The sequence below is a fragment of the Rhinolophus sinicus genome, linkage group LG10, assembly GCF_036562045.2.
Source record: "Rhinolophus sinicus isolate RSC01 linkage group LG10, ASM3656204v1, whole genome shotgun sequence".
Lineage (NCBI taxonomy): Eukaryota > Metazoa > Chordata > Mammalia > Chiroptera > Rhinolophidae > Rhinolophus > Rhinolophus sinicus.
In genome coordinates this window covers 106,005,824-106,020,965 of record NC_133759.1, presented here as the reverse complement: position 1 = coordinate 106,020,965, position 15,142 = coordinate 106,005,824, and the positions used below count along the sequence as shown (strand labels likewise).

Genomic DNA, 15,142 nt, shown 5'->3' with positions numbered 1-15,142 from the left:
ACACCGATCATCTTGAACAACAACTATAGGGCAGCGAGGAGCGGAAGAAGGGTTATAACCAGAGAACTGCTTTCCAGGTACAGGTACAGTGGATCTGCCATAGCGGAGATCACCATGGAGATGGAGAAAGCAGGAAAATCCAGTCCTACAGTTACTGGAGTCAACCAGCTGTTAGGCGTGGCAGGAGGCGGGGTGTTCTGTTCCCAGGGAGGGAGTGGAGCCAGAAACATCTCCTTCTTAAAAGGAGACATAGTAACAGCCACTTTTTTTCAGTACTATGAAGAGGAAAGCATAAGAAATGTTAAGCAATCATTATTAATTGGACCTTGGAGGAATCAACTTGCATAAGCAAAGAAAGAGAAGAGCAAATAAATTTGCAAAGAAAGTCTCTATGCTCAGCAGTTAGGGAAAAAAAAAAAAGAGCACAGCAGAGCCCTGAGCGCCTTCCAGAATAAAAGAAATGGGTGAGGGGTGGGATGAAGTGGAGAGAGCAGAGGAAAAATTCTTTCTGCTCTTTTTATTATTCAGAGTGGGGTTTACAAATATTTGAAAAATGAACTTCCAGATTTTCAAATATCATTGTGGATTTGGGCAAAGAAGTAAATTTGTTTTCTTTTCATATTTATATATGAGCCCCATTGTCCTGTCGGCAACTGATACGAAGAACACCATTTAACATAATTGGCATTGTGAAAATGGGATAAATTATTCATCCTGAAAGGACCCCTCATCTGGATCTATAGCCCTTCGCTGGCAAGGCCAGATACTACAAGGTGGTTCAGATGGCGCCAAGTACAGATCATGAAAATTTAAAATATTGCTTCCCAGGATTATCAGGAATGAAGAGGTTCCCACATGGAGAGGCCCAAGGATTGGCAGGATCAATAAATAAAAGTGCGGAAGGGCTGACAAGGAGCAAGATTGTGCTTTGATGAGCTGGACGTGCACGGGCCAAAAATAGATGGAAGCTGCAGCCTTTGGCTCAACCCTACAGCTGAAAGAGAAGCTCAGAGCAGGACAGTGAATGGCTGGCGGCTGAGGACCGACTGGTGCCACGCTCTGTGCTAGGGGCCCTACCGATGTGCACTCAGCTCATCTCCATAACTCGCCTCACAACATTCTCTCCAACCCTCACATCTCTGCTTTAAAATCATTATTATTCCCATTTTTCAGGGGAGGAGATTTAGCCAGAGAGGGTTCGGTCACTTGCCTACGACCAAATGGCTGGTAAGTAGTTGAGCTGATATTCACACTCAGGGTTACCAGGCTCTTTCCTATCTATCACGTTGTTTAACAGGGGAGACACCACTACGTGCGTGGCACTGCGCCAAAGCCTTACTCCTGTATCACAGCAAATCCTCCCAATCAGTCACTCTGAAGGTGGAGGGATTACCCCCCTTCTACAGATGAGGGACAGAAATGACTTCACAACCTCACACAGCCACCAAGAGGCAGAGAACCTGGGCTGCTGGCTCAGATCCGAGTGCCACCCACTAGGAAGGTCACCACTCAAGAATCACTACACTCACACTCTGACCCAGTGGCACCTGGTACACAGCAGGGGCTCCATAAACACCGCTGAATGAAGGAACAAAGGAACGTGTCCTATCTCTAAAGGGACAAAGTGAGGTTGCCAGACGGGGCCTGAGGGCTTCGGTGGGAACCTTCTCCCATTTGCTGCCCTCACTCCTCACACCCGACTCTGTCTCTTTGGGTCTGAGTCTTTCCCTGGGTCCTTCAAGCTTGGTATTGGACCCCGGACACAGGGTAAAGTGTCAGTGCAAAAGGACGTTAGTGGGATGTTGTTCAGCCCCATCAATTCACAGATGGGGAGATGGGAGCCCAGAGCGGAGAAGGGATTGGCTATAGCCGCACAGCCAGACTGGGCAGAAGCTGACTCCCAATCCAGGCTCCTTCTGTGGGATCAGGTCTCTTTGCCTTGCCCGGCCTTTGCTTCTCCAGAGGCAGAATGGAAGGTTGGCCAGTATGGCCTCAAATGGCCTCAAATGGATGACCGAGTCCCTGAGTCTATGACTCTCCAACTATGGGGCAAGATGAGCAGGTGTCCATAGGGCCTTCCAGCTCCTTCTGCTCTGGGTAAAAGCTCACTCCCTGGGCTGGAACCACCGCAGCGGAAGTCCACAGTGATGGACTCCACCGTCTATGGTCAGGAGGCCCGGCCGCTTCCCGGCTCAACTCTCCATGTGGCCTGGGGCCAGCGCTGTGCTCTCCAGGAACAAAGGTCCTGGCACTGAGCTGATGAGGATGAGAACTACAGCAGCAGCAGCAGCAGCAGCAATAATCGTAACGACCTCGCGTCAAGCATTTCCCCTCTGCCAGACCCTGTGATAAACATTCGACATGTGTCTTTTCTTTTCATCCTTTGAACAAGTCTCAGAGGACGATACTATTGTCCCCATTTTAACACTGGGAGGTCAGAGTGGTTAATAAACTTCCCTCGGGTCACGTAGCCAGTAGGTGGGGGAGTCGAGGTTTGAACTCAGACGGCACTGCCGTTCGCCTACCTCTGCAGGGACACCGGCTCACCCCACAGAGGCCTGTCGTGTGTGAACGTGAGCAAGTCACTAAGCTCTCTGAGACTATCTCACCATCTATGAAACTGGCGGGACATTTTTTAAATAGAAAATTTGACACATGCTCATGGTAAAAAAAACACATTAAAAATTATAGAATAAAATTCTTCAAAGGGCCCCACCCACCCCCATCCCTACACCTTAGGTGTTTAATGCTTTCTCATGTGTCTTTCTGAAATTGTTTTACGAATTATAAGCATAAAACATACACACGTTTCCACAAGCGGGATCAGTCCACGCCACGCTCTTTAGTTTTAACGGGACGGCATTAGCACAAGCAAGTCTGCTTCATTCTAACAGTCACTTAGGACGCGGTACCCACGAACCAGTGTATTTAGCCATCCTTCTCATGGAACATTCGAGTTGTTCCCAGTTTCTTTTTTTACATATAGGCCTTTGCATACTTGAGAAACTGTGCCCATAGGATAACTTCCTACCAGTAGAAAGCATACCGGTAAATGGTATAGTTTAAATTTTATAAACAATGGAAAACCATCCTCTGGAAAACATGGCACCCAATTATATAACCAAGAAGAGGTCACTGAGGAGAGCTGCTACCTGCTAGTGCTAGCAACACGAGGCGTTATCAATTGGTTTGGGGGTTTGGGGTTTTTTTTGTTTTGCCAATTTGATAGGTAGAAAGCTATATTTTTAAATTATGTTTTTAAATTATAACAAATTTTCCATATGCTTAATGGTCATTTTATATCTATTTACTGGAATTGCCTAGTCAGAGCCTTTTCCCCAGTTCAGGGTGATTTATAATCCATCTCTTGAGGGTCTCTGAAAAGCAGAACATGGGGGGGGGGGTCTATGAGCCTGGAACCTGCAGAGAGCGGTATTTCTGTTGCTCCCTGGGGAAAGGCTGATGTCCTCTCATCCTGTGTCCCAGGGAGAAAAAGAAATCCTCCCGTGAAGCCATGGGAAGGGCCGAGAAGGGACACAGGACTCAGCTACGTATAAGAGCGGCAACTCCTTTGCCCAGCACCCCTCCCGGGCCACCCCGACCAGCCTCTAGGTCCCCGCGCTTGAAGCCCCATCCTTCTCAGCACCTTTCACTTTTACAACTGGCCTCCCAAACTGTCAACTTAGGAGATATTTTCTTGATGTCCAGGGAAGGAAAGAAACTATATCAATGAGTGCCTTTAGACAATTTTTATGTTTTTCCCTCACAGTACCCCTGTTAGGTAGATATTCTGCTCACTTTAGAGCTGGGAAAAAACCCAAAGTGATGCTAAGTGACCAGCCTAAAGACACACAGTAAGTGAAGAGCTTAGCTGGGACTGGAACCCAAGTCTCTAGGACTTCAAAGCACACGTGTGCCAATAGGACGTGTGCCCTGCATCAATAACTGACCTCTAAACGTCTGCATTCCTTTCCTCCCCCACGCAGGTGAGCCAGGATGTGTAAAGAGTAATCAGTAGAAAGGAAAGGCACGTTTGCCCCGAGCCTGGCAGCTGGCTGGCCAAATGCACGATTCATCTGGGGCTTCTCTGAGGCAGGGCCGTGCCCGTCTGTGGCTTGCTTTCTGCACACCTGCCATCCACTCGCTGCTGCTGGTGGCTCCCAGCATACCTGCCTCGGCTGCACCGTTTTCTTTTGGTGCGTCCTAGGGCAGCGTTTCTCTCTGAGCCTGTTTCTACATCTGTGAAATGGGGATAACGATAGTGACCTCACAGAGGGTTTGTGGGGGTCTCTTAGATAAACCAAAGGCAGCGAGGCCCCAAAGGCCTGTCCCGAAATTTGGTGTCTGCAGACTGATGTTTCAGCTTCTCAGGAGCTTGCCCCCATGGCCTGGAGAAGGCCACGCAACTGCTCAGATTCAAGTCTATCCCCGCGCCTGTCAAGTGGCCAGATTAAGTCCCGCTTTCACGAGACAAGGGACGGGGGCCTCACTCCGCCAGCACGTCCCACTGCCCACGCCATGCAGGACTACGGCTCCAGGTGAGGCAGAGTCAGGGCACTCAGGCCTGGCGAGCGAACCACCTAGTGCCAACCCAGCACCCAGTCTACACAAATCCACACACCTCCCCCTTTCCAATGCCACCGCCCTAGGGCTCACCCCCACCATCTCCTCCACGAACATGGCAATGGCCTTCTGGCTGGTCTCCTGCCATGCACTCTCTCCTACCACTGCTGCTGGGGAGCTGCAGGAAACCCAGTCCCTTCTGTTTTGGGGAAACAACTCTGGTGCTTCAAGGAGGACTGATTGGAAGGGAAGAGGAAGAGGCTAGAGACTAAGCCTGAGCCCCCTGTCTCTAGGGTGGCCCACGGCAGCCAGAGGAAGCTTCCTAAAATACAAATCTAATCCTGTTTCTCTTCTGCTTTAAAACCCTTCCAAAACAACACACCAGGCCCACATATGCTGGCACCCACCTCAGCTCACCTTCCAAATCTCTCCCCCTCACTTGGTGTGCCTGGCCAACCTGGCCTCCTGACTGTCCCTTCAACTCCTGCAGTGCCCATCTCTTTGCCCCCCGTTCCCCTAACCGACCCATCTCAGCCAGGCCCTCATCTCCAGGACGTCCCCTGACCGTCTGTCCTCCATCACAGTGAGGTCCCCTGAAGTCTTCTCCTCTCTTACATTACAGCACCGTATTCTTTCCATAATAGCCCTTCTCACACCCACGTCTCTGGGCTTCTAGCTGTGCGACGGCTTGTGTGAAGTCCCTCTTCCCCACTGGACTGGAAGCCCCATGAAGGCAGGGGCCATGTCTGGCTTTCCGTGGCTGTATATGCATCGCCCAGCACAGGCCTGTCCCATGGAGGGCGCCCGACAAGACGTGCTGGACGAATGAGTGAGTGAATGAATACCTTCCAGTGGGGAACGTATAAGCACAGCTATAATTACGGGGTCAGGGGTGTCCAGGAGAGCTGCCATCGGAGCTGGGTTTAGGGAGACAAGCACTGGCTTATAGAACAGGCACAGGGCTGAGACGGGCACTGAGGGCAGAAGGGATGACCTGTGTGACGGGGAGGGAGCACGCAGCACCCTGGGGAGTGTGGCAAGCTCTAGGCAGGGTTTCTGAACCTCAGCTCCGGTGACATCTGCCCCCGCTCCCCTTACCCACCCATCTCAGCCAGGGCTTGTCAGGATTCCACACCAAGCACACTCTGTAGTTTACATTTTCAAAAAGAAAACCTGTGGTTGAACACTGGAATTAAAGAGACTTCCTTCTGACTTCATTTTAGCTTCCAACACGCACCATCTGACTGGAACCGAATCAAAGAGCTGACCACCGTGTCAGGACTCACTTCGCCCTCCCTAGGTCGGGTCCGACACTGTCCTCCACTTTCCACACGAGGAAGCCGAGGCAGAGGCAGTTTGAGGAAATCACTTCCTGCCAGCAGCCAAGTGAGGCTAGGAAGTGGTGAGCCGGCATGGAAACCCATGGAAACCCACCTGCGGAGGCCGCTGCCGTCTACGCTGGTAATTGAGCACATGGAGGGCCCATTTGGCTTTTGGAGTGGAATTCACTTTTAATACATCTGTTCTCATGTCAGGGGGAAAGCTTGTTCGCTCTTGTAAAGATTATAAAAGCCAAATACCAGCACAGGAGGCTGCTAATGCCATGTCCCCCTCAGAGAAGAGAAGACAGAGGCCTGAGTGAGGAGACACAAGGCACAAGTCGCACTGGGTTGGCAAGTGAGCGCAAGCGTGAGCCCAAGTCTAGATGCCTGGGCCAGCTGGCTCCTTGTTCCTGCAGAGGTGGAAGCTTCTGGAGCAGCACTGCCTGGGTTCTAGGTCCTCCAGACATTGCCAGGATGCTTGCCAACCGTGTGCTTTGGGCAGTGACTTTCCCACTTGGTGACTGAGTGTCATCATCTTTGAGAACTGGATTAAAGTAGCAACTTCCTGATTGGGTCCTATTAACTACTGAAAAGGTAAAATTGTGTGTGTGTGTGTGTGTGTGTGCATCTCTGTGAGTTGAAACAGCATCCAGCATTTAGGAAGCACTTGAAAACGGTCCTTACTACTCTCTTATAGTTTCATGCCAGGCACTCTCCACATGAGGCCACGTCTAACTGTGTTCTGACTGCTGCGAAGGGGGTGGAATCCTCCCCGCCTCACAGAGGAGGAGACTGAGGCCCGCCAGGTGGGAAGACTTCGTCATGAACATCAGAGGAGCCCGTGACGTGCCCCTGCGGGACGTGCCCCTGCGGGACGTGTCCCTGCGGGATGTGCACCTTCCAGGATGCACTGCCTTCCCTTTCTCTGCAGGTCCACAGTGCTTCTTTCTCCTTTAGGCTTTGGGACAGCTGCGTGGTCCATCTGGACTGAGTGCTCAGAGGCTGCTTCCCCTCTCAAGGAGACAAGGAAGCCCCCGGAGGCAGGAGGATGGGGCGGCGTGGGAGAATGTGGGGCGACAGAGGCCATGTATCTCTGGATGACCTGTGGCTGCATGTAGGGGGTTGAGGGGGAGGTGACCTCACCACAATCCCTCTCCTTGCACACATCTCAGGGACAAAATCTTTACAAGGGTAAAGATTTTTCCTGAAGCTTCACAAAACCTCAAGAGAATATCTCCCCTTCTCCTCCCCAATTTCCGTTGTATCTAGGCTCAAATTCCAGCACTACTTCTGTGAGCTCGGATAACTATAACTAACTACATTTCTCTGCTCTGCCCTCTTTTCACACATAAATGAGGGCAAAATCCGGACTCCCAGCGTAATACGCGTCCAGCACAGTGGTTCTCAACGTTGGCTGCACACAGGAGTCACCTGGAGAGATTTAATTAATACTGACGCCCGGCTCTCACCCCAGAGATTCTGATACAATTGTTCTGGGGTGTGGCCTAGATTCCAGGAGTTCCAAAAGCTCCCGAGGTAATCCTAACATGCAGTCAAAAACTGAGAACTTCTGCTATCCACGCAGCAGATACCCAATTAACATTGTCCCTTTACATTCCTCTAGTGCTAACTGCCTGTTCAAATTTTATGTTTAAAGATCGAATCTGTTTCTCAGGATGGCTCAAGGCTTCTTTATTTCTGACACCCTCACGCACGTTCTCATATTGACAACCTCTGCACTTTCAAAACAGATGACTCAACCCCCAGCCAATCGCCAGGGCCCTATTATCTAGCTTTGGCTCCTCTTCTGTTCATTGGGTAGAGCCAATTGGTTAAGACACACAAAGCCCGGAGACGCCAATGAGAAAATCAAACAGATGGAATGATCCACTGTTCACTCTTCAGCCAGGGAACTCCCTCACTTGCCTCTACATGTATCTCTTACAGTGTGAAGAGCTCACACTATAAAACCCCAGGGATTCTCTGATGGATCTTAAACAATAATGTTTCTCTCCCCTGTGTCCATGGGATAACCCCCCCATACACACACACACACACACACACACACACACACACACACACACCTTTGTATAAATGCCCACCTCCATTCTTCATGGACTACTCCCACGTCAGGAGATGTGCCATCAGCCAGTCACTCATCTCCAGCCACGCCTCCCACCAAAGACACTCGGCTTCACTCCTGCTATTTCCCCAAAGCTCTCCATGCTTTGCACACGAGTGCCCTTTGCCTTAAATACCTTTGCTCCTGGCGTCTACCTGGAAGGTCTTCACTCACCTTTACTAGCCAAATTCAAATGTTCTCCTCTGCAGCTTACCTCACCTGTCCTTCCAGTCCCCTCCCCCCACAAGAGAATTTAGCTGTTCCCACCCCTGTACTTTCACGATCTTTGTGATGCTCGGTCAGGAAGTGTGTTTACCATGGTGCATATATTAAGTGTTGGCCTGGATGGGGGTTTGTAATCCATCTTTTTATAGCCCCTTCCAGCACAGGCACAGGCTTTAGCAGGTGCAAACTACATGCTTGGGCTGCATCCAATTCCCTGCCCTCAAATCCACACCAGCCGGTTTCTGAAACACCGCCCCCGAATAATCCAGCCCATTTTCTCTGTCACCATTTAGAAGCTTATCAGTGTTCATCTGCTATGATCAAACTTTAAAAAGGAAAGGTTACTTTTCGTGCTCATGTATGTATACCTGAACCAAAACAAGATGAATAAACACTTACCACCAACCTGAAACCACACAAGAAATGGCATGTCCCTGGAAGGAACAACCACAGTTTACAAGAAAGGGCACATATTAGGCTGAGGAGGAAATGAAGGGTTTGGGGACGGGCGTTTTTGCTGCTTTATTTCCTGCGATGGGGGGAGGGGGACGGGGGTGATGAGACGAGCACCTGCTTTACCTTTTCTGGAGCAGGCAGCTGCAAGTGGTTAACCTCCAAGGGCGTGATGAGAGGAACAGTCTGGAAGCCATCCTCAACGGAAGGCGGCTTGGTTCCCTTCTCGCTGGGGTTACTGCTCAGCTTCACCACCATCCTTAGGCTTTTCTTCCCAGACCTAAGGCAAGCAGGGCGATGCTCGTTACAGTGGGAGGTGAGGCCAGGAAAGAGAAAACAGCGCGATCCTCAACGGCTCCACCTGGGCGGTTTTCAGTGTACAGACCAGGGTCACTGAACTTCCCCTACATTTCCTGACAGGCTTCTCATGATCCAGGAAAACTTTCATCATCAAAATATGCCACCTGCCCACAGGGCTCCACAGCCCTCAAATTTGGGAAACTCAAGGAGAATCCCAGACTCACACACACAAAAATACAAGCTTGAAAAAGAAAGATCCAAGACACTAGAGCTAATGTAAGCATATAATCTCAGTGAAAAGCTTATTCTTACGACAAAATCGAATCCTACTATTTTGGATTACCCTGCAGTATGATAAATTTCACCTTCCCACCCTGGCTGCTGTTTTATGATACTGGTTTTTCTGCAGCCCTCTCCCTAAAACACAATAAATACATTCAATGTCCCTATGTGTAGTGTACCCTTTTACATAACATGTAGGTTGCACAGGCGATACAATTTCCTAGAACAAAAAACGACTGGCTTAACCTCAATCCGGTTATTCCACCACGGAATGCCTGCATTTCCTCAACAGTGAAGGGCCATTTTTTTTTCCTTCCATGGAAAGTTAACAACCCCTGTATCGCAAAATTGCCAACTAAATAAACAAATCACATTTATCCCTCTCCAGCTCTGTTGGACGTCGAATAATGCTGCTCCCACCCCACCCCAGTAGACCAGCACAACTGAATTTCTCTTGTCAGTCCTGCTGATGGAACGTTATTAGACAAAATAGGGTTGTGGTGGGGGGTGAAAAGGGTGGGAGAGGGCTGGAGGCTATCGGGGAGTAGTTATAGCAAAAAGACAATCGATGTGAAATGCGTACTTACTGTGCTGCACTCTTGGGGTCCCAGCAGATTCCAGCCAATTTGCAGAGGCGGAGGACAGCCAGAAAGTCCTCCCTCCCGAGCCCGAGCTCGTGGTGCTGAAAGGACAGCGCCTTGCGTGTGTCTGGATTGGGAGCTTCTGAGAGCGAGGCGCGAGCGAGCGGGGAAGAGCTCCTGGCAGCTGCCTGCCTGCTCGCTCGCTCGCGTCCCCTCCCACCGGGAAACGGGCTCCCACACCATCTGTCATCTGGCACCACCTGCTGTCTCTGTGCATGGCCACAACCACGGCACGGGACAAAATGGTTTCAAGAAAGTGGGAGGGAGTCTGGCCACAACACAAAACAAAATAAAAAACAGTAAAATGTAATATGCACCATAAAGCAAGCAATCCTTGCACATATAGAAAAACTGGAAAAGCACATTTATTAGGAGAAGGCACCACCCATAAGATCTTCCAGAACAAAGCTGTGGAATACAGAATGGTTCAGGACCTGGACCGCTCTGCCCTGTGGGAAGGGAAAAAGGGAACGAATATTTTTTGAGAATCTCCCAGGCAGCGGGCACTCCTCCAGGCTCTTTCAGACGATTTCCCTCGTTTGCAAAATGTGATTTCTAATAGTACTTACACGGTGGGGTTGGTGTGAGGTGTGAAGGAGACAAGGTGGGCAAAGCAGTTAGCCCAGAGCAAGCCCAACGTAAACACAGACCACGATTCTCATAACGCCCCTGGGATCACACAGGTCAGATAAGGTCAGGGCTGGCAGAGCACCAGTCAGTGGCATCTGAGCCCTGGGCCATCGCCACCTGGTTGAAGTGGACAAAAGCATTTCTTGGAAGACAGGAAGGGATCATTTCCCAAAATGGAAAGGAGTGCTGTCGAGCGCTGCAAACACCAGGTGTCCATCTGTAAACCACAAGACCACACGCGACTGCCGCCAGTGCATCATCTCTCCTCCTCCCAACTTAATAAAACACCCTTCAGGCAGTGGATTGGCACTGACCTGGATGAAACACAGAAATACTTCTTCTTTTGAGCATCCTCTGATAATTCTAGGTGGCTTTCACTATCAATTACTTATAAAGAACATTTTAAAATTATCCATGTTTTTAGCATAATACATACGCATTTTCACCTAGAAAAATTGAATTGCTCTTTATTTTTTCTATGAGTTTGTAACCATTTTCCTTAATAACTGTGCATGTAGTGTGGGAATTAAGCACAGCCTTTGGAGCCTGACTATCTGGAATCACATCCCAGCTCTGCCACTTGCTAGATTTATGATCTTATGTAAGTTACTTCACCTCTCTGTGCCTCAGTTTCCTCATTGAACTTGAGGGTAGTACAAATACTGCACAGGATTGTTATAAGGATTAGATTAGTTAATAGATGTAAAATGCTACAAGTGCAAAACAAGTATCTACTCTTATTATTTGATTATTAGATAAGCAGTTTTTAAAACCAGCTCATACATTGATGGCATTTTTCAGTTTTCTAATTTATTAATTTATACTTTTTTAAACATTTTCTTCTTCCTCATTTCCTTATCTCATTTTTCTCTTTTGAACTTCCTGGGACAAATATCTAGTTTATTGATGTGCCTTCTCCCTGTCTGATAATGAAAGAAATTAATGCTATGACTTTAACTGACCTCTGAAATACTGCTGCCCTTTCATCATCATTCCTCACATATTTAATATACAGTCGTACCTCGGTTTTCGAACATCCCTGTTGATGAACATTTCGGTTTACGAACGCCGTAAACCCGGAAGTAAATGCTTCAGTTTTCGAACATGTCTGGGAAGTTGAACATGTCACACAGCGTCCGCTGAGTGCAAGATCCTGAGGCCTAGATGTCGGCTGTTTCCAAACGTTTCAGAACCCGAATGGTCTTCCGGAATGGACTACGTTTGAAAACCTAGGTACCACTGTAACTAAAGGTTTGCTTCTCTGACTCGAGAGTCATTTGGTAAAATCGTTTTGTTTCATTTTAATTTCTAAATGTCTGGTTTTCATTGTTGCTAATTTATATCTAACTAGTTATATTATAACTAGTTTCTAATTTTATTGCATGTAGTCCAAGGGCGTTTTCTGTGTATTTCCTGCATTGGGGAATGTATTAAATTTTCTTTGTGACCCAAGATATGAATTATTTCTGTTAAAATTCTCAGAGCATAAAGAAAGAAGTCACATTCTATATAGATTTTTACACGTAACTATTAAATCAAGTGTGTTACTCAAGTCATTTAAATCTTCTACATCTTCACTATTTTTTACTTGCTTGATCTGTCAAGAAATTAGAGAGTGGTGTTGCTACTTACCATTACTGTTGTGATATTTCTCCTTGATTAAAGCTATGTTATTTGGCACATAGATATTTGGTACGTGATGTCACATCTTCTCATGACTTTTCCTTTTAGGATGTAAAATGATCTATTAGTCCCATTTAGTGTTTTGTGATTTGAATTCTAGATCTAAAATACAATTGAAAACCCTTCTTTCTATGGTTTCTATTCCCTGCCTTTTATAATTGGATTTGATTTCTTGGTCATTTTAAGTAACCTTTTTAATATGGGAATTTAACTCTTTACAATCAACTCTTATAATGACATGTATTGTCTAATACTTGTCATAATTTTTATGGTTCCTTGTTATTTCCTTCATTGTTTTTTCTACATAAACTTTTTCCTTCCAGTTATTGGGAGGGACACATAATGTTTTAAAATGTTGTCTTTGGTTATTTATTAATACATCAGAAATATATATGACTCGACATTCATCTCCCAGCTTCCAGAATAAAACAAATACTGTTGCTCTCCTCCAATGTAAAATGAGATAATTGGCACTCATTTCTTTCTCTTCCTCTTCCTGCTTCTCATTTTCCCCATATTTATCAGATGTTAAACCTTAGTCTTTATTTTCACTGATGCACATTTTCTCATTTTATTTCCATTTTCTGAGACACTCTTGTCAGAACTGGAAGTGGGAGAAAAGTGAATACAATGTCTTTTTCCAAAGGCTCAAATGATGCTTTATCTGAAAATAATTATTTTACATACGTAAGTTTCAAAGATGCTGTGATGCTTTTGTGATTGGTTTCATTATATCTTAGCATTAAGTGTTTTGTTTTGTTTCCATGTATAGATATATCTCCAATGCAAGAGATCATAAAAGCACTTTAAATGTCTCATTATAAATCTTAAGCTGCCAGTTTAAGAATGTTATTCAAAATTTAATGGTATGATAAGAATATAAGCTTTTTAGAAATCTGTTCTAAGAATCTCCCAGAAGCAAGTATAAAAGGAAGCTATGATCATTCTATTGCTAGTTCTATATTTAAATTTCAAATAATAGCAGTCAGAAAACTATGAAAAGCATGAGATTCTGTTTCCTCTTTAAAAGGAAGTGGGTCATTGCCTACTTTTGATTTAATGGGGAAAAGGACAATAGAAAGGCAGAAAGCCAAGTGGCAGAAAGGCCAGTCCAAATTTCTCCTCTGATTGGCTGGAAATAGTTGATAAAGGAGGCAGCCCTGGGGGTGAAAACTGGTATCAGCTTAATACAAGCAGGATAAGTACAGAGAACCCTTCCAATTACAGGACCCACTTAGAAAGAAATAAGTTGATAAGAAAAAAGGCTTTTTGAGAAAGTTTGTGAATTTTGCCTAGAAATGTATGTCCTTACAAGGCATTCCAAGAGACTCTTTTCCTGTTAGATGATCCATTCATCTGTCCTTTCTAACAAAAGGGACAGTCTATGTTGTAAATTCAGTCACACTTGAATGGAAAGTTTGGGTTGGAGGACAGTTCCCCAAAAAGCCAACTCTGGGGGTTTGGAATGCAGGAAGTTAATAGGGAGAGCTCTCAGGGTGAAGAAGGGAAGGAAACAGAATTGATCAAAGGGAGAACTTGAATGGTTATGTCCACTTAACAAAGCCCTCAGCCAATCTCACAAGTGCCTATGAAGCTAGGATGGCCCTTTAGACTTGTCCTGTTTTGAGCTGCAGATGGGAGCCCTTCCCCAGCAGGGCAAGACCTTGGGCAAGGTGGCTCCCGTCGACCAAGGGCAACTTTTGGAGAGGGCTAATGGCCAAGGCTGTCGGCCAAGGCTGAGGGACAAAGACTTTCAGTCCCCAGGGGGCTCTATCTGGGCCGCACAGTCTCCACGGGGGCTCCGTCCCAGACATGTCCTCATACCATACTCCCTCGCTTGACAAGCACACACTGTGACTTCAATTACTCCTCGGGTTTCTCTCCAGCAGAGTTCTTGTGGACTCAGACCCACAGGCACAACTGTTCCCTTCACGCCTTCATTGGGTGGTTCACAGGCACTTGAATCAACATGTCCAAAACTGAAGCCCTGGTCTCCCCTGGAACCTGCTCCCCTCCATCAGTGAAGTGCCCCACCATCCAGGCAATGCTCCAGTCAGAACACTGAGAATTCCTGACTTCTTCACTCAACATCCCATCACCACTCCTGATACTTCTCCCTCCCGAATCTCTCTCCAATCAGCCCGCCCGTCTCTATCTCCATGACTCCCCCTAATCTGCCCTATGTCCGTCCCTAACAAGTCTCCTGACAACTGTGCTTTCCTCCCCATCTATTCTTTGTGCTGTAATCCAAGCAATGTCTGTACAATGAAATTCTGGTAATGCCACTTCTTTACTTAGAACTCTTCAGAGGCTTTTTAAAAAAGGTCGGACCAAACTCTTAAACTTAGCTTACACAGCTCTTTATGATTTGTCCCTGCCAACCCTACAAGCTTCACCTCCAGCCACTTTCCCCCTTACAAAGCCACTTTCCCAGCTTCCCTGGCCTCCGAACACACACGCCTTCCCAACCCAGAGACTTTCCAACACGGTGTTTCCTCTGTGGTTTCCCCTTCAGAGAGGTCTCCTCCCGCTCCTTTAATTAATTTCTTAGGATTCTTCAGAACCATTTAATTATACTTCCTCAGAGAAGTCTCCTCTGAGAGCCCAGACTATATTCAACTCCTTTGTATATGCTCCCTTAGTTCTGTTCTTCTATGTAGCTGTCATTCTTAAAAACTACACAATTATGTGTAGTGGTGGTTTAACGAGAATAGGGATTGAGCTCTTGCAACCTAAATATCAACCACCAGAAGGTGGATGGGTACATTTTGGTTCATCCCATATGATGAAATATTATTCAGTCATTAAAAAGATATCATAGAATATTGAATTAACATGGGAAATGTTTATAATGTTGAGTAAAAAGAGGAATCAAATTGTATAGATATTATCTCAACTATGTGAAAACATAAAGACTTAAA

The 15,142-nt window shown here is 46.8% G+C and overlaps 1 protein-coding gene across 1 annotated transcript in view; it reads right to left on the bottom strand.

Moving 5' to 3' along the window:
* The window catches only part of NSG2 (neuronal vesicle trafficking associated 2), a 44,317-nt gene extending 34,280 nt beyond the window's left edge, over nucleotides 1-10,037 (bottom strand). The window contains exons 1-2 of the mRNA XM_019741508.2: nucleotides 9,855-10,037; nucleotides 8,812-8,965 (exon numbers count right to left, since the gene is read on the bottom strand). Coding sequence (XP_019597067.1) covers nucleotides 8,812-8,943 — 132 coding nt within the window. The 5' untranslated portion in view covers nucleotides 8,944-8,965; nucleotides 9,855-10,037. The remainder of the gene's footprint in view (nucleotides 1-8,811; nucleotides 8,966-9,854) is intronic.
* Nucleotides 10,038-15,142: the final 5,105 nt, after the last annotated feature.